The following is an 18,475-nucleotide window of genomic DNA, read 5'->3' as shown; positions in this document are numbered from 1 at the left end:
TTTTCTCCTCTCCTCTCTCTCGTTCCAGTTTTTCACAAGTTCATCAAACAACCGTGTAAGAATATTTCATCAAGCACGGTGAGTAATGGCTTCTCCTGCTATTGTTATTTGCACCTCTTGCCACATGTAGAGTTTATCTATCTCTGTCACAGATGAGGGATTCACATGTGATAAATGCAGGGAAATAGTTAGACTGACAGAGAAGATTTCAGAATTAGAGACATGCATCCAAACTTTAATTGAGGACAGTAAGAATGTTAGGGCTCTAGATACGGCTTTGGATGCGTCTAGCTCAGGGATTCCTGTACATTGTCCGGTTCCGGTAACAGAGCCCCTGCAGCAGGGTAACTGGGTGACGGTGAGGCAGCGTCGACGTGGGTCAAAACACAGCTCTTCTCCCTCTTGGGGTGGCGCCGCTCTCCTCTCTAGAAATATGGCCAATAGTCTTTGAGTTTATAATTGACTAACTGGGGCCCAGGTAAGGAAGCAGACAGACTGGCTAGACCGACCGTCTGCTAGCTGCCTCATGTCACAGAGTTCAGTTAATTCTCAGCACATAGAGACTCTTTCACCTAGATATCACACTATAGAGACTGTGTCTGTTCCCCCGAACTAGAAAGTACAAAAAACTTCAAAACCAAGTTAAGAGTAACAATTTAATTGAGGTTCAACAAACAAAAACAGATGCAATACGCAGGCGGTGAGTAAAACTGCTTCAAATATCTCTGCCTCCTTGTTAGTGCGTCCCCTCCCATGCCGGAGACCCGGGTTCGAGCTGTATCTGACTGTAATCCATGGTTTGTTTTGGATGATGGTTTTTCCCTCACGGTAATGTCACAGTTTCCACTTGCTCTCAACACAAAAGCCTACTGGCGCTCGTGATTCTTTAGCTCCGCCCACACGTCACGCCTCCAGGTGCTCATGTTTTTCCGGGAAAAATCGGTACAGACTATCTTTCTCTTATGAATATAATAAAACTAAAGACTTTTTGGAGTTATGAAGGATGCAGTGCTACTCTATAGGTACTCAAGATTAACAGGATATTGAGTGAAAACGAGCATTTCACCCCCCATTTAAACACCTTTATAACGATCGCGTTAGTTGAGCTGTATGCGCAATTTTATGACACAAATTTTGAAATAGGCTTAAATCAAACACATTTTAATTCAGATTATATATATAATATAATATATATAAAATATAACATCTCCCATATTCCCAACAGTTGGCTGGTCTTTTACGTCTGTTAACTAATGACTCATGCAGCTGTTCGATCGGATGTAATTTTTTTTTAAATTGGAACGTAGGCCTATTTCTACGTTTGCACGTGACTGTTTTGAACCCGTGGTTAGACCCGTGTTTCCCCTGTGTCCGACCTGACCCGCACCCGTATCAGACACAGTTGGATATTTTTCACCCATTTCAGCCAAATTTGCGGGTCCGTGCAGGACTTTAATCCACGTTGCTTGAGGCCCAGTGTAAAGTTTCCACAGACAGTGATGGTTTGGGGTGCCATGTCATCTGCTGGTGTTGGTCCACTGTGTTTTCTGAGGTCCAAGGTCAACACAGCAGTATACCAGGAAGTTTTAGTGCACTTCATGATTCCTGCATCTGACCAACTTTATGGAGATGCAGATTTCATTTTCCAACAGGACTTGGCACCTGCACACAGTGCCAAAGCTTCCAGTACCTGGTTTAAGGACCATGGTATTCCTGTTCTTAATTGGACAGCAAACTCACCTGACCTTAACCCCATAGAGAATCTCTGGGGTATTGTGAAGAGGAAGATACGATAAGCCAGACCCAAGAATGCAGAAGAGCTGAAGGCCACTATCAGAGACACCTGGGCTCTCATAACACCTGAGCAGTGCCACAGACTGATCGACTCCATGCCACGCCGCATTGCTGCAGTCATTCAGGCAGAAGGAGACACAACTAAGTATTGAGTGCTGTACATGCTCATACTTTTCATGTTCATACTTTTCAGTTGGCCAAGATTTCTAAAAATCCTTTCTTTGTATTGGTCTTAGGTAATATACTAATTTTCTGAGATACTGATTTTGGGATTTTCCTTAGTTGTCAGTTATAATCATCAAAATTTAAAGGAGCAAACATTTGAAATATATCAGTCTGTGTGCGATGAATGAAAATAATATACAAGTTTGACTTTTTGAATGGAATTAGTGAAATAAATAAAATTTTTGATGATATTCTGATTATATGACCAGCACCTGACCTGTATAGTATAATGTCTTTCTCTAGGGGTGACAAGGGGAGTAACATATGCTACTTAATTATATTGTGTCTGTGAATGTACATACCAATGGGCAAAAAATAAATAAAAATAACAAAACCAACGAGAGAGAGAGAGAGAGAGAGAGATTTGATTTTTAACCACATATTTATTAACTACACAAATTCAGGTACAACTTACAAAATCACAGTTACTCAAAAACTCCAAAAAATTTCAATGCATCATTTTCAATACAGCACACAACTTCTTCTACACTCCAAACCACTTCAAATTCTTCCAATTTCTTCATATGAGAGTAGAAAATAAAATCATGTTTTACTCTAGCTTTTATGAGTCCCTTGAACAAACATTCAACATTTTTACTGGTACCATGAGCAATTCTATATTTCCTACTAATATAAACTGCCATTTTGGCTTGACCCAAAATAAAATTTAACAACCGTCCTTTCCTCTTTTTCCTTTTACAATATTTAAAACCAAAAATAAACACAACCATTGTAAAAATTTCATTAACCTCAGTAAATATAATCTCCAATAAAGCAAACAAAGATCTTAATCTCTCACAATGTATAAAACAATGAAATATGGTTTCTCTTTGATCACAAAAAGGACAGTAATCTTGCACATTTGGATTCAACACTGAGATAAAAGCATTTACAGCAACAATCCCATGTAAAATTCTCCATTGAAGATCACCCACATTTTTAGTCAATGGTGGTTTGTAACAAGAGCCCCAAAAAGGTTTGACTTCAATATCAGCACTTAAATGGTCTCTCCATGGTGTATCCATTTTTTTTAATTTGTCTTTATTTATCACCTTCACACAAACTTTATATAAACTCTTTCCACCCATTGTATCAAAAATAAAGTCTCTCAAAAACCCTGAAGTCATTAAACCATGTTCATTTTCAATTACACTTTTAGAGATCACCTTTGTTTAGAAGAGGACTGGCTTCTTTGATTTTTGATAGTTTGTGGATCGTTAGGTAGAGCTCACAGCAGGTGATCGGTCAGAATCACGCAAGATTTCTTCACTGGAAGTATTTATTGGATTTACAACTGCATGATTGAAATGTACATTGATGTGTGTGTGTGGTTCTGAAACAATAAAGAAGTGAAAACAAACAATTAGTTGAATGAAAATGAATGATTATCATGCAAACAAACCATTATTGGCATTAACTGTATCTTATTCTAACAATACAGCAGAAATAAAATACAATAATATTATTTTAACATGGCCGAAACTGACATTAGAAGAATGAAAAAGGCTGCTATAACTATAACAATGAGAAAGCATAAACCATTCGCTATACAAAGCCTCCCTCTGCCGGTCACATAAATAACTACAACAGGCCGCTCTGAGAGGTGTCACATGACGACCAGTGTTCATGCGGACAGTGCGTGCTCTATAACCAATTAACTGGATTAAAGGCGAATATCGCCGCAATAGCTTACAAACTATGTGCAGAGGGTGCATAACTGGTATTATACAATGTGTAACAAAGGAATAATGCCCGAGTAGAAACTTATACATTTATACATAGGAAGAAGCATTACAACACAAAGCCTAATCAGGCAGAAAAACCTGAGCTTAAATTAGCAACACTAAACAGACAAAACACTACCAATCTAGCATCAGCAATGACAGTAAAGGAACAACAAATACAGATTCTTACTTGTAAAGACGCACACAGGATAAAGCAGTTGTATCAAAACGGGTTTTAAGTCCGTGCAGTTAGCGTGCACTACTGGCAAAAGTCTCGGACAGAATGCTACCAGCGTGCAGCGATCCTGAGTCAACTTGTGATTGGCTAAGAGTCCAGGTGAAGCGAGTAATCTTCCCGTAGGAGAGAGAGAGTCACAGTAAAGTGTCTGATGCTTAGCGGCCACGAGGGGGCCTTTTTTACAGCCGCCCCCAGATTACTGAAGGTAATCTGCAGAAGAAAGAAAGGCACCCATTCGTCCAGTAGTGATTAGTCTGACAACTCTGGAAGCTGGATAAGTCGAGCCACAGGGCGGGTGTACGCCCGGTCTCCTACATTCACTTCAGCAGATCGTACTTTACCATCGAGGCCAGGAAAGACGCTGGTCACTTTACCCACTGGCCACAGTGATCGAGGGAGCTGTGGGTCAATCATGAGGACAGTCTTGCCGATGTGCAGATTTGGGTTTTCAGCATTCCACTTCTGTCGGGCCTGGAGGCTGGGCAGATAGAAACGGATAAAATGCTTCCAGAAGTGGTCAGCCAACAGCTGGCTATGGCGCCAACGCCTACTGCTTAGGAGCTCGGAGTCAGGATACACCACCTGCGGGAGAGAGGCATCTGGCCGCCCAATGAGCAGTGAGTTGGGAGTTATTGGATCGGGGTCAGCGATGTCTGCAGATGTGTAGCCTAATGGTTTGGAGTTGAGAATCCCTTCAATCTCCACTAGTAGGGTTCTCAGTACCTCATCTGTTACAAGCTGGGCTCCAAGGGTTACTTGCAAGGCTTGTTTTACAGAGCGTATCTCGCGCTCCCAGCAGCCGCCAAAGTGGGGGGCGTTAGGTGGATTAAACTTCCAGTCAATTTGCTGAGAGGCGAGTTGAGCTTTGATGTCTGGAGCAAGGTCGGCGAATGCTTCCCGGAGCTCTCGATCACCACCTCTGAAGTTAGTCCCCTGGTCTGAAATCAGCTCGAACGGCTTTCCTCTGCGGGAAATGAACCGTCTTAGGGCCATGAGGAATGAATCTGCATTCAAACTGGAGAGCATGTCGATATGCACGGCTCGGGTGGTCATGCATTTAAAGATTATTCCCCAGCGCTTTTCACTCCTCCTTCCAATCGCTACAGAGTATGGCCCGAAGCAATCTACTCCTGTTGAATAAAATGCTGGCTTGAAAAGTTGGACTCTGGATGGAGGCAGGTCTGCCATTTGTGGGATTTGTGGCTTACCATGCCATTTCTGACACTCTTGGCACTTACGCTGAAAGTGGCGGATAGCCTCTCGCCCTCCTGGTAGCCAATACTTGCGGCGCATCTCGAAGAAGACCCTCTCTGGGCCTGGATGGTGCAGACGGTAATCGTACTCTTCGATGAGCAACTGCGTTACTGGGTGTTTAGCATCCAGCACCACCGGGTGAACAGTATCCGGTTCCAGCTGGTTACTATGGCGCAGACGTCCGCCAACACGGATGAGCTTGTCACTGTGGTCGAACTCTGGTGCAAGCTTGAGAAGTCTGCTGCTCTTGGTGACTGGTTTCCCTGACTGCAGCAGGGCATAGTCAATAGGAAAACTGTCTTGTTGGACCTGTTGTAGCAGAGCCAGCTGGGCTTGCCTGTAGGCTGTGACATTGCCTGGGGCCGCCCCATGTAGAGTCTTCGTTGTGGCGGTCAGGAGGTCTCTGAAGGAAGAGAACTGCTTAGCATCTGGGAGAAGATTTGGCGTGGTAGTAGTGAGACCGCAGAACTGAGATTTCTTGAGCTCTTCACTCTGATCTGCCTCTGTCTGAATCTGAGGACTTTGTGGCCATTTGTCTGGTTCACACCACAAGAAGGTGGGGCCTTGACCCCAGCGGCTGTCTGGTGTCAATGTGTTGAGAGGTTTGCCACGCGTTATGTCATCGGCAGGGTTCTGTGCAGAGTCCACGTATCTCCATGTGTCGCCCTCAGTGAGATCTTGAATCTCTGCCACGCGTGTACCAACAAACACTTTGAATCTGCATGACTCTGACTGCAGCCACTTGAGCACGGTAGTAGAGTCCGACCAGAGCATCACCTGCTGGATGGGCAGTGTGAGTTCAGATTTGAGGATCTGAGCCATTTGTGCTCCAGTCAGAGCAGCGCATAACTCCAAGCGTGGGATTGACTGCTGCTTTCTTGGAGCAACTCTGGATCTTGCGGTGACGAAAGCTACTTGGATGACTCCATGAGAATTCTTGGTTCGGAGGTATGCCACAGAGCCATAGGCTTGCTCTGAGGCATCGCAGAACACGTGGATCTCACGCTCACAGGTAGGAGAGTCTAACTCTTGGCCAGTGTAACACCTCGGAAGTGCTATGCTCTGTAGGTGAGGTAACTCGTCCTCCCACTCTCTCCATGCGGCTAGCAGGTGATCTGGCAGAGCAGGGTCATCCCAGTCACGCCTTTTGTCCCACAGGTGTTGTATGACAACTTTTGCCCTGGTGGTGTAAGGTACTAAAAAGCCAAGGGGGTCGTATTGGCTTGCCACCACTTTATAGATGTAGCGCATAGTGACAACTTCATCAGTGGCTAGAACTTCTCGACACTTGAAGGACAGAGTGTCCTCTCGACAGTCCCACTGTAGGCCCAGGGCTGATTCTTCTTGATCTGGGTGACCTTGGGCGATCCACTTTTCAGCACTAGCCGATCTTGCCTCAGCAGGGAGGTGACGGATGGTGTCTGGATGTGTACTGGCCCACTGGCGTAACTCAAAGCCTCCTTCAGCAAGAAGAGTCTGCAGCTTGTCAATGATAGGCTTAGCATCTTCAACTGTAGGCACACTTTGTAGCCAGTTATCAACATAGAAATGTCTTAACACAGAGTCTCTCACTGCATCAGCTGGCTGAGTATGGTCGGTGACATGCTTCTGTAGGGCATACGTAGCACAGCAAGGGCTACAGGTAGTGCCGAAGGGAAGCACCTTCCACTGATAGACTGTAGGTTGTTCATCACGCTTTAGCTCCCTCCAGAGGAAGCGGAGAAGAGGCTCATCCTCTGGTAGGAGCCTGACCTGGTGAAACATTCCCCGTATGTCACTGCTGAAGGCCACACAGTGTTCTCTGAATCGTAGGAGAACTGAAAGGAGTGGTGGACCAAGGGTTGGACCCGGGAGCAGGAGTTTGTTTAAGTCAGTGGTGCCATACTGGAAAGAGCAATTGAAAACCACTCTGTGCTTGCCATTGTGCTCGACAAGGTGGTGAGGGATGTACCAGCTGCTTGAGGTGTTCTCTGTGCCAGGGGGTAGTTTTGCCACATAACCAGCCTGTTCAAGTCTCTGGATCTCTGCATTGTAGACTTGGGCCGTCTCAGGGTTCTTTGCCAGCTGCCTTTCTGTATTCTGGAGCTGAGGAAGTACTGCCTCCTTTGGTGCGCAGAGCTGAGGAAAGTTCTTCACGCGGAGGAGAGGAGTTGCATAGCGGTGGACAACATTAACATGTACTCGCACCGTCTGTTTATCCAAGCATTCAAGGGCCTCCTTGTCCTGCCGTGACCTCGTACTGGCCTTTTCGCTGCGCCATGGGAGGATGTCCAGTTGCCACAGCCTCTCGACATGCTGGTAGATGTCAGCTGGAGGCGCCCCGAAGGCGGTGAAAAAACAGCGTTGCTCGATAAGGTAATGCTTTAGATTGTTGGTCGGACCTTGCAGCGTCCATCCGAGACGGGTGCGGACAGCAACTGGTGCACCAGGGGGACCAAAGATGACTGGCTCAACTGGAGTCACCAAGTGAGGGTGGTCTGAACCAATAAGCAGAAGCGGGACAATGTCCTTGAATGAAGGGATAGAAAGCTTCTTCAAATGTCTGTATTTGCTCTGCAGTGCTTTAAAGGGATACGTGTGCTGGCCTAGCCCGAGCTTGGGTGCTGTAAAAGCTCCTTGGATGTTGTATACCATGGCTGGAGAACAGGCTGGAGAGATGCTAAATGAGACAGCCGCCCCGTGAAGCGTCTGCAGCTCCTGTCTAACTGTACGCAGGGGCAAATCCTCAGGCTGGCCTTCAAGTCACAGTTGTTGGACAGCTGGTTGGAGGAGCAGGGTGCGTTCAGAGCCGTCGTCTAGCACAGCGTATGTCTCTAGAGTTTGGTCACCATGGCGGAGGATAACTTTACTAACCTTGAGAAGCACACGCGGGCCCTGCGGTGGCTTGCCAATGTATAGCACTTGGTCTGCACTTGGTACGGACGAAGGATTGCTCTCACTGGACTTCCCCTGGTCAGACCTTCTCTCAGCTTTGTCAGTCTTGACTAAACTTCTCTCGCTGACATCGTGCAGCACAAGCAGGTGTCTGCTGTTGCATGTTTTACAGCACATCTTCAGATCACATTCCGCTGATCGGTGTTCTCTGCCACATCGCCAACATCGGTTGTTGTCCTGAATCCAGTTACGTTTCTGGGTGGCGCTGAGAAGTTTGAAATTTGCGCAATTATTCAGAGTGTGCTTGTAATTCTCACAGAATGGGCAGAACTTCTTTGCTTCTAGACTGGTTGGAGGAGTGAATTTAGCTGGCTCCCTAACCGGTTTGGGTTCAGCCCCCAGCAGGAGGACTGAGGCCTTAGGTGACGACTTTACATTACTCTTGGATTCTTTGGGCCTAGTTCCAGTGTCCTTTCTCAAGCGATATTGTGCTATATCCTCCTGGATCTGGAGCTCGTATTCCAACCAATCTGCCAGGTCCAGAAGAGTGGGGATAGGAATGCGGAGCGGGTGGATGTAACGCCTGAAACTGGACCTCAGGTCATGGGGTAGCTTGCCCAGTAGACGGGTGACATGAGAACCACAGTCCAGCTCAACTTGCCCCTTTAAACCAAGCTGCTCCAACATGCTCACCAGGGATCTGATGTTCAGAGCGAACAACCTGAATGACTTGATGTCTCCACTCTGAATGTTGGGGCCATCCATCAGTTCGGCAATACGCTGAAGGGCGAGTTGGTGTGGCTGTCCGTACTGCTGGTTTAAAGCTGCCATAGTGTCAGTAAAGGGGTAGTCAGAATTGCTGTAAGAATCTGCCACCAGCAATGCTTCCTCCAGCTTCAGATGATCCACTAATATCTGGAACTTGAAACGTTCAGTGGCATCTCTTGGAAGGAGATTGTCTAAGGCAATACGGAGTCTCGCAAAGTCTCTTGGGTTAGGACGGTTGAAGTTCGGGATTGTAGGAGTAGGCCCTCTGTATGTTCTTTCCTGTCCACCAGGGGGAGTCACTGAGCGTCTGGGCTCGTGCCAAGGTGAAGGGGGACTACGTTTCTCACGCTGATCTGGAGAGTAGCTGAAGCGGCGTGCAGGAGAGTAGTCACCTCGGCATGATGGTTCTCTGTACTCTCTGGAGGAATAACAAGAGTCTCTGTAGCTGGCGTAGCGCTCGGGTGAGCGGCGGTGGCTGCACTGCTCATAATTATGTTGAGAACTGTAGCGCCCTTCTCTGGACTCATAGCTTCGTCGTGAAGCCTGGTGCTTGATGAGTACTGGCTCTGGAGAGCTTTTAGGTGAGGGAGAGTCATACCTGGTTGTTTCCCTATAGTCCTTTGTCTCTCTACTGTAGTCATGACGCCTGTCAGAGGACCGTTGTGGTGGTGTCTCTCTGTCTCGGAAGTAGACTGATTTGTACTGGGTTGAAGCACCTCCGTATTCCAGCCCTTCTCTGTAAAGTCTGTCTCTGGCAGCTACAGTACGTGGCTCTGAACGGGAATTGCTGGGCTCCGCCCTGGCTCTGAGCTGCTCGTTCTGTATTTTTAATTCCTCAATTGATGCTAGGAAATCTTCCCTTTCACGCTCTAGTATGCGGCACTCCCTTCTCCACTCATCTGCAGAAGATTCCCATTTATCAGTGACTGACCATCGCGCTGGGCTGTGGTGCAGCTGACTTTCTGGTGGTGCAGATCGTGAATCAGGTCTGCTGTGGTCCTCTTCGTCTAGCCGCTCCCTAGGCTGTGACTCAGAAGGCTTCATGGTTTGAGATCTGGTCGGGAGATCAGACAAGTCATAATCTTGCAAGTAGTTAGGGAGGGACCGCTGCCTCCTAGATTGTGCATTATACTCGTTATCCGAGGTGGTAGACATCTTGCTCCGCTGCAGGCTCTGGTTCCGGCTGGAAGGACCACTTTGTTTAGAAGAGGACTGGCTTCTTTGATTTTTGATAGTTTGTGGATCGTTAGGTAGAGCTCACAGCAGGTGATCGGTCAGAATCACGCAAGATTTCTTCACTGGAAGTATTTATTGGATTTACAACTGCATGATTGAAATGTACATTGATGTGTGTGTGTGGTTCTGAAACAATAAAGAAGTGAAAACAAACAATTAGTTGAATGAAAATGAATGATTATCATGCAAACAAACCATTATTGGCATTAACTGTATCTTATTCTAACAATACAGCAGAAATAAAATACAATAATATTATTTTAACATGGCCGAAACTGACATTAGAAGAATGAAAAAGGCTGCTATAACTATAACAATGAGAAAGCATAAACCATTCGCTATACAAAGCCTCCCTCTGCCGGTCACATAAATAACTACAACAGGCCGCTCTGAGAGGTGTCACATGACGACCAGTGTTCATGCGGACAGTGCGTGCTCTATAACCAATTAACTGGATTAAAGGCGAATATCGCCGCAATAGCTTACAAACTATGTGCAGAGGGTGCATAACTGGTATTATACAATGTGTAACAAAGGAATAATGCCCGAGTAGAAACTTATACATTTATACATAGGAAGAAGCATTACAACACAAAGCCTAATCAGGCAGAAAAACCTGAGCTTAAATTAGCAACACTAAACAGACAAAACACTACCAATCTAGCATCAGCAATGACAGTAAAGGAACAACAAATACAGATTCTTACTTGTAAAGACGCACACAGGATAAAGCAGTTGTATCAAAACGGGTTTTAAGTCCGTGCAGTTAGCGTGCACTACTGGCAAAAGTCTCGGACAGAATGCTACCAGCGTGCAGCGATCCTGAGTCAACTTGTGATTGGCTAAGAGTCCAGGTGAAGCGAGTAATCTTCCCGTAGGAGAGAGAGAGTCACAGTAAAGTGTCTGATGCTTAGCGGCCACGAGGGGGCCTTTTTTACAACCATACAAGGAAAAATATCTGTTTTATCAGGAAGCGCTTGACTCGACACAAAGTTCCAGTCTTCATCACTCAAATTGTCTCGCCACTTCTTTAACAAAAGATGGGCAGTCCTTTCTGATTTAATTCCAAGTCTCTGCGCAAGTGCATCAGCATTGTCCAACGTGAAACCAGCCACTTCTATTAAATCCTTCATTTTAACAACTCTGGCTTTTGTTAATGCTTGCATCAACCATAAAGATGAATTTCCACAAAACTCCAGTCGAGCACCATTAATCAAAGGTTCTTCCAAAAACCAATACAGAGACTTACATGACAATGATCTTTTTACCTGTACCATACACCATGCTCTTCTTACACTCTCATAAAAGGAAGAAATAGACTTCAAATGAAAATTCTTACAATCTGTCCAAAAAATATTTTTTCTAAAACCCCACCCACCAATCTTACTTAAAAGACAACAGGCAGGTCCAAACCATGATAAATTGGGTCTATATAAAAACTTTTGAACAAACTGTAGCCTAAAAGCTACTTTCCTACTTACAAGATCAACAACCCCTTGTCCACCTTCTTCCATTGGAAGATAAAGAACACTTTCCACCTTCCTAACCTTCCTTCAACATTTTCCAGAACATTTTCCCAGTTTCTTTGCATTATTATTTCATCACCCAAAAAAATTCCAAGATATTTAAGACCGCTTTGTGACCAAACCATCTCACCCGGTAAGTCCAGCTCCCCTTCATTCCATTTCCCGACCCTATATGCTGAACTTTTAGCCCAATTTACTTTTGCAGATGAAATTTTTGCATAAACATTAACAATATCAACCAATTTATCAATATCATCCTGTCCACTGGTTAAAACCAAAACATCATCTGCATAAGCTGATAGTTTTATAGGTGGAAAAGTACTCTCATCTAAAAGAGTCCTAATTTTATGTAGCATAGGTTCTATTGCTATTGAATAAGGCATACCTGACAAGGCACATCCTTGTCTAATTCCCCTTTCTATTTTAAAAGGGCAACTCAAACCACCATTGATTTTCAGTACACTTTCAATATCCTCATAGAGCACTTTAACAAAGGCAGTGAAAGCAGGTGGAAAACCCAAAGTTTCAAAAATATACCATAAAAACTGATGATCCACCAGATCAAATGCCTTTCTTGATCTAGAGAAATTAGACCATATTTTTTCCCCAACAGTCTTGAGACTTCCAACACATCCCGAATCAAGGATATATTATCCACTATTGATCTATTAGGTACACAATAAGATTGATCTAAATGTATAACCTGTCCAATTACTTCTTTCAGTCTGTTTGCCAAAGCTTTTGATAACATCTTGTAATCAGTGCATAATAAAGAAACTGGTCTCCAGTTTTTTTATCTCTTTGATATCACCTTTCTTAGGGAGCAAGGTTAAACAGCTCTTCTGCAGCTTAGTGGCAGTTGTCCTTTATCCAAACTATCACTTAAAACTGCAAGTAGATCTTCTCCTAACAAATGCCAAAAAGCTTTATAAAATTCAACAGGCAACCCATCTAAACCTGGTGCTTTACCAGTTTTCATACTTTGCAAAGCATTAAAAACTTCATCTATTGTTAAAGGACATACCAGTTTTGTATATGAATCCTCATTCACTTTTGGAAGCTGATCTGCCACAAATTCAGCCATTAACTGGTCATCGACAAAGCTGCGGGTATACAGCTCTTTATAAAAAAAACGACAGCCCTTTTACGAATGTCAGGAACCTCAGTAAGAATTTTTCCATCTTCTGACCTTAGAGACTGAATATTTTTCCTTTGGCCATTTTTCCTTTCCAAACTGAAAAAGAACTTTGATGGGGCATCCATTTCAGAAAAGTTCTGAAATCCGGATCTAACCAATGCCCCCTGAAACCTTGTACCTAATAGATCTGCTAAAATTGCTTTTTTTCCTTTAAGAGCCTGCAATTGATTTTGATTTGCAGTGGCTCCACTTAAAGTCTGAAGTTCCACAATATCCATCTCTAGACTTCTTATGGATTGAACCATGTCTCTAGTAACATTAAAAGTGTACTGATTACAGAGTTGTTGTATCTGCACCTTCCCAATATCCCACCACTGCTGTATTGATGTAAAGGAAGATTTTTTTGATCTCCACCCCAACCAAAAAGATGAAAAACATTTACAAAAATGGGCATCTTCAAGTAAAGCACTATTAAAATGCCAATAGGCACTCCTAATTTTAATAGAATTAATAAAAACACATGCTACTACCATTGAGTGATCAGAGAAACCAACAGGACAAATAAAACAAGACTTAAAACATTGTTTCTGATATTTAAAACAATAAAACATATCCAGTCTTGCTAAAGAGATAGAATTTTCTTTCACATGAGCCCATGTATATTGCCTTTCATTACAATGAAAAATTCTCCACACATCACAAAGTTGCAAAGTTTTAATCATACTCAATTTATTTTTTGAAGCCATATGAGGTTCAATGTGATTCCTATCTAAATCATTGCTTGTACAATTAAAATCTCCACCCAGTATTAGAAAACTTTCCATATTACATTGTTTCAGACTACCACATAAAGTTTCAAGAAACAACATTCTTTCCATTGACTTCACAGGAGCATAAACATTTATCAATTCTAAAGTAAAATTTTCAAACATTGCTATTATCTTAATTAAACAGCCTTGTATTACCTCAATAACAGCACAAGATATTGGTAGGCAGGTATTTGAGAACAAAACAGCTACCCCAGCACTAAGAGCAGTCTTATGACTCAAAACAATCTTTCCTTCCCACTCTTTCATCCATTCAACTTCATTTTCCTTTGTGCTGTGTGTCTCTTGCAAAAACATTACATCTATATTTTTAAGTTTCATTAACTCATAAACTTGTGCTCTTTTGTTTACATCCCTCGCCCCGTTTACATTCAGGGAAGATATTTTAAAATTACTCATTATGAGGGATGAAAAAAAAAGCACAAAAAAACCAAATCCACATTACTCCATTATTCTTGTGACATATCATTGTGCATTGTCTGAGGACGCACCTTTTGTACAATCTTTTTTAAACGATACACCTCAGGGTTCGAAAAACATAATTCACCTTTCTGCTTCATAAGCATTTTTGCTGAGTCAATGAATAACGAAAGATCAGGAAAAAAAAAAAAAATCTATAACCTCCACATTCCTCATTCCTTTTGTACCCTGCAGAAACTGTTTCATTCTTTCCAAACTGTACCCACTATAATCTTTACTCAGATTTCCTTCAACTTCAGAACAATCTCGCTCACTTTCTGAGCCCGACACTTCACTTACATTCGAAACTTCCCCAGAACTTTCAGTAACAATCTCATCATGTGCTTTTTTCTTTGATGTATTTTCCATCTCACAAAGATTCGACTTCCTCTTCACTGCCGGTACTTTAAATACCTCTTCATCCTCTTTAAGTATTTCACCCTCCAACTCAAAGACAATATCCATTGTCTCATTTTTTTGAACTGGTTTCTCACTACTCTTTACTCCACTTCCTAGATCTTCTTTGTCCACACTCAAAACAGAAACCCCACCAACTTCGCTTTCTTTTTCCAAACTCTGACCTTCATTAGATCCTCTTTCAACCTCTGAAACCGGTGACGCGTTTCTTTCTGGACAAGCGCGTACCAAGTGCCCCACCATCCGGCATCCAAAGCATCTCATGCTCTCAGTTGTTACAAAGATGAGATAATCAAAATTATCAACTTTAAATTTAAAAGTAATATTCAATTCATCGATATCACTCCTCAAAATCATATGCACTTGTCTACGGAAAGACACAACGTGCTTCAACAACGGAGATTTGCAGCCTAGGGGGATTTTCTTAATCGCAGAAACCAACTGTCCATAACGAGATAATTCGCGTTTCATCAGTAATGAAAGGGGGCACATTAGAAAGCAGCACTTTTCTCGATGGATTAACAGGTGGAAGAACTTTAATCAAACTACCATTGAGGACTAATCCATTTGCAACTGCTGTGTTCACTTTTTCAACTTTGTCCAAAAATAACACAACAGCACCGTTCATTCGGGACGCCGAACGAATACTACTGTGACCAACGACCTCTCCTACCACTAACACACATTCTTCAACCGAGCACTCAACTCCCACATGCACTTTAATTCCATGCTGCCGGGTGAGTTGCTCATAAATCTCAGTCTCAGCCATGGCAGCCACTGGCTACACTACCCCCCACCACAATATTTTCAGTACTTTGTGACCATACACCACAAAAAGCTTAAATAAACCCAGTGAAAGAAACAACACTTAAGTAAACAGACCTTTGAAATGGGAAAAAACCCGACAGTCTCGCTCCGATTCACACTCCGCTCACTCAGCAAACGCCCAAGCACGCGCACAGACAGAGAGAGCGAGAGAGCGAGAGAGCGAGAGAGAGAGAGAGAGAGAGAGATTTGACATCTGCAATCCCAGCACTCGAATTGATCAGTGATCCTCAAATCTGGCTCGCGAGTTCCACTTTCCTGCGAAGTTGAGCTCGAACCCTAATCAAACACGCATGAGTTTGCTAATCAGTTTTTTTTTTTTGCCAGATTTGAGGATCACTGGAATAGATAATTCAGAAAGAAAAGATAAGACACTTATATCTCCAGAAGGGGGTTAAGGTAAAATAACATCAAAAAGGGGATGCGACCTGGGAGTAAGAGAGTCTAACTTACCTAGCAAATAAAAATATCAAAATAAACAACAGGTCTCTACCCTTCCTCACTGTTCCACAAAACCAGGAGAAAAGCATATGTTGATAAAATAAAAGTAGCACCCACCTCCTTGGGAAAAATAACACACAATCACTACAGTACAACGGGCTTTCTTGAAGAAACATTAAGGGCCCTGAGCACACAATAGTGAACAAATACTACAGACTTTCTTAAAGCTGAGTACTACTCAGAAACCACCATCCGGTAAAACAGACAGACCAAACTCCCTCTGGTGAACAGTCATTCCCCCTGTTTAAATACAAGCTCCCCTTCACAGCTCTGACGAGGAACAGGTGACATCAATTCATCTTCTGTGAGAGGACAGGGAGGAACAGAGGAAAACAGACAAAACTCCCAACAGATTGTTAGGTTTCAGGGAAGCACGATATTACACACAGAGTTTCAGTTTTAACAACAATGACATATACATAAAAATATACAAAAACTTTTTTACAAACTATTCTGGCATGACAGTACACAAATAAACCACAACATTAACACTGATATTATAACATTTAACAGACGCATGTGTTAGCATGTGAGCAAGTGTAAACATTAGCACTTCTATTACTGCAGACTGATGGTGCTCAGTTTGGTCATCCACAAGCGTAATCCCGGCAGTCATGTCCTTGATGAATTCCTGCGCCGATCCTGTGTGCTTTAATAAAAACAAAGGGAAGCATTAAAATGTGCCGTTAAAATCGTAAAGCTTAAAGACTCCAATAAATGTGCATTTATTAAGTAAATAAGATCACTTACAACTCTGTCCAAGCTCTACAATGTGAATGTCATCTCCAATATGTCTGCAAAGCATTTCCATTGATCCAACTGCAAAAGGACTCGCTGCGGTCCATCCACAAGATTATTGAATTCTGCGCTGATCTTCAGTCGTTCCAAAATATCATAAACATGAAAAATAAAGAAACACGTTAAAAGACTGTGAAGTAATAAACATAAATATATCAATAAATCTTTACAGAGAAAGTCAAATGTATTGACAAGTTTGTTTTAATTACCAAAGATAAACTATACCATCCAGATGATGCTTTTACATTACGCAACACAGAATTATAACAAAATAAAAGGAAATTTAAAACCTTTTTTTTTAAGTGTGAAAATACTAACATGCCTAATACTTCTGCACAGTACTGTTTACATTATTTTATTAGTAGTATTAGTAGTTAACTTTTTTTTTCAGAGTATGCAGTAGTGACAACAATCTAACAGATTTGTCTAAGGTTGTCTGTAGTCAGTGTTTATATAATGTTTAATAACTTTTATATAGAAGTATAAATAAACCTATATTTTTGTTTCAACAGCTTCCCTGGAAATCCTTTCTGAAATCCTCCCTGAAGTTATTTTGTCCACAGGTGACTGCATATTTGACACTTCCTCTGGTATGCAGATGGTTTAGTGGTTTAGATGGTTTCACTCAAGTTTTTCAGAAAGCGGCACACTTTGCCCGGCTACACAGTAAGGCTATTTTCTCCCGGATTAATGCACATCCACCAATTGAACTTTGTAGTACAAGGCTGTTAATTTTTTTATTTTTATTTTGTTTTATCTTTCCTGTATTTTGCCACCAGTGTACGGGGAAGAGGAAAATAAACAATAAATGTAAAACACAAAATTTATATTGGCTTTTTAATTTATATTAAGTTTATTTGTCTGAATGTCTACTTCTGCATTCCAAACCCGCTCACAGCATCATAATTCTCTACACCAATGAGTTCATCTTAATCATAAACCAATAACCGTTGAGGTGACCCCATCATCCAGACTGCACTCTTGCCTACTACGTTCAGTCAGCTTACAAACTAGTTGAGACAGTGAAAACTTAACATTTTAAGTTGAATGAACAAATTCAGTCACTGCCAACAACTGGAGTGGACATCACAAAAGAGGAAACCCAGTTTCTGCTGATGTCCAGGAGGTCCCAGTCACTGCCTGCAAAGGATTCTCAACTAAATATTAAGCATTCACATTTTATTTATGATTACATTTATTTGTCCAATTCCATTTAATAAAACCTTAAAGTCTGAACTTCAAACACATCTTGATTGTTTTATTTTACATCCATTGTAGACTTTGTAGTGGTGTATAAAGGCAAAAACACAGTCGTTGTCTGAATACCTCCAGACCTGACTGAATTGGAACCCTTGACCTCCTCCTGGGGTGCGCTAATAGGTTAGCAACTATGGTTTGGGGGAAATGCACCCCAGATTGTGAGTGAGTTTGTGTTGGACTTTCTCACATTTCTGAACTTCTACCACAAATCGGATGGTTTGTTAATTAACTTCTTTTATGAATGTTTATACAATGAATGTCATGAAATTTTATGTTTTTGTTAAAAAAAAATTGTGGGCTCAATATTTAAGGCTATTTTTATGATAAATAATAATAATTATAAATAATATAATAAATAATTATCATATTACAAATATAAATAGGCTATAAATAAGAAAATAATCATAAGGGTATATATATATATATATATATATATATATATATATATATATATATATATATATATATATATATATATATATATATATACTTTACAAATATTTATAGCATTTTCTAATCGTCTTAAAAATATTATTATTATTATTATTATTACAAATGGAACGCACAGGATACAAAGCATGCCTTCAGAAATCGAATCAAAATTCAGCCCT

The 18,475-nt window shown here is 42.0% G+C and overlaps 1 protein-coding gene across 3 annotated transcripts; it reads right to left on the bottom strand.

Moving 5' to 3' along the window:
* Positions 1-2,411: 2,411 nt before the first annotated feature.
* LOC128011949 (uncharacterized) lies at positions 2,412-11,891 on the bottom strand. Of its 3 annotated transcripts, none has more exons than XR_008182677.1 (2): positions 10,821-11,891; positions 2,412-3,352 (listed from the first exon to the last, which is right to left on the bottom strand). XR_008182677.1 is itself a non-coding variant. In XM_052594760.1 (2 exons), exon 1 carries the CDS (start codon positions 7,867-7,869, stop codon positions 4,231-4,233), a length of 3,639 nt encoding a protein of 1,212 aa, XP_052450720.1. In that variant the 5' UTR covers positions 7,870-7,885; the 3' UTR covers positions 2,412-3,352; positions 3,934-4,230. The 3 variants fall into 3 exon arrangements, 1 of the variants encoding a protein (XP_052450720.1); XM_052594760.1 differs by lacking the exon at positions 10,821-11,891 and adding an exon at positions 3,934-7,885; XR_008182676.1 differs by lacking the exon at positions 2,412-3,352 and adding an exon at positions 10,084-10,239.
* Positions 11,892-18,475: the final 6,584 nt, after the last annotated feature.

Source organism: Carassius gibelio, chromosome B23 (genome assembly GCF_023724105.1).
Source record: "Carassius gibelio isolate Cgi1373 ecotype wild population from Czech Republic chromosome B23, carGib1.2-hapl.c, whole genome shotgun sequence".
Taxonomy (NCBI): Eukaryota; Metazoa; Chordata; class Actinopteri; order Cypriniformes; family Cyprinidae; genus Carassius; species Carassius gibelio.
The sequence above is the reverse complement of the archived record's forward strand: the minus strand, read 5'-3'. Positions and strand labels throughout refer to the sequence as shown.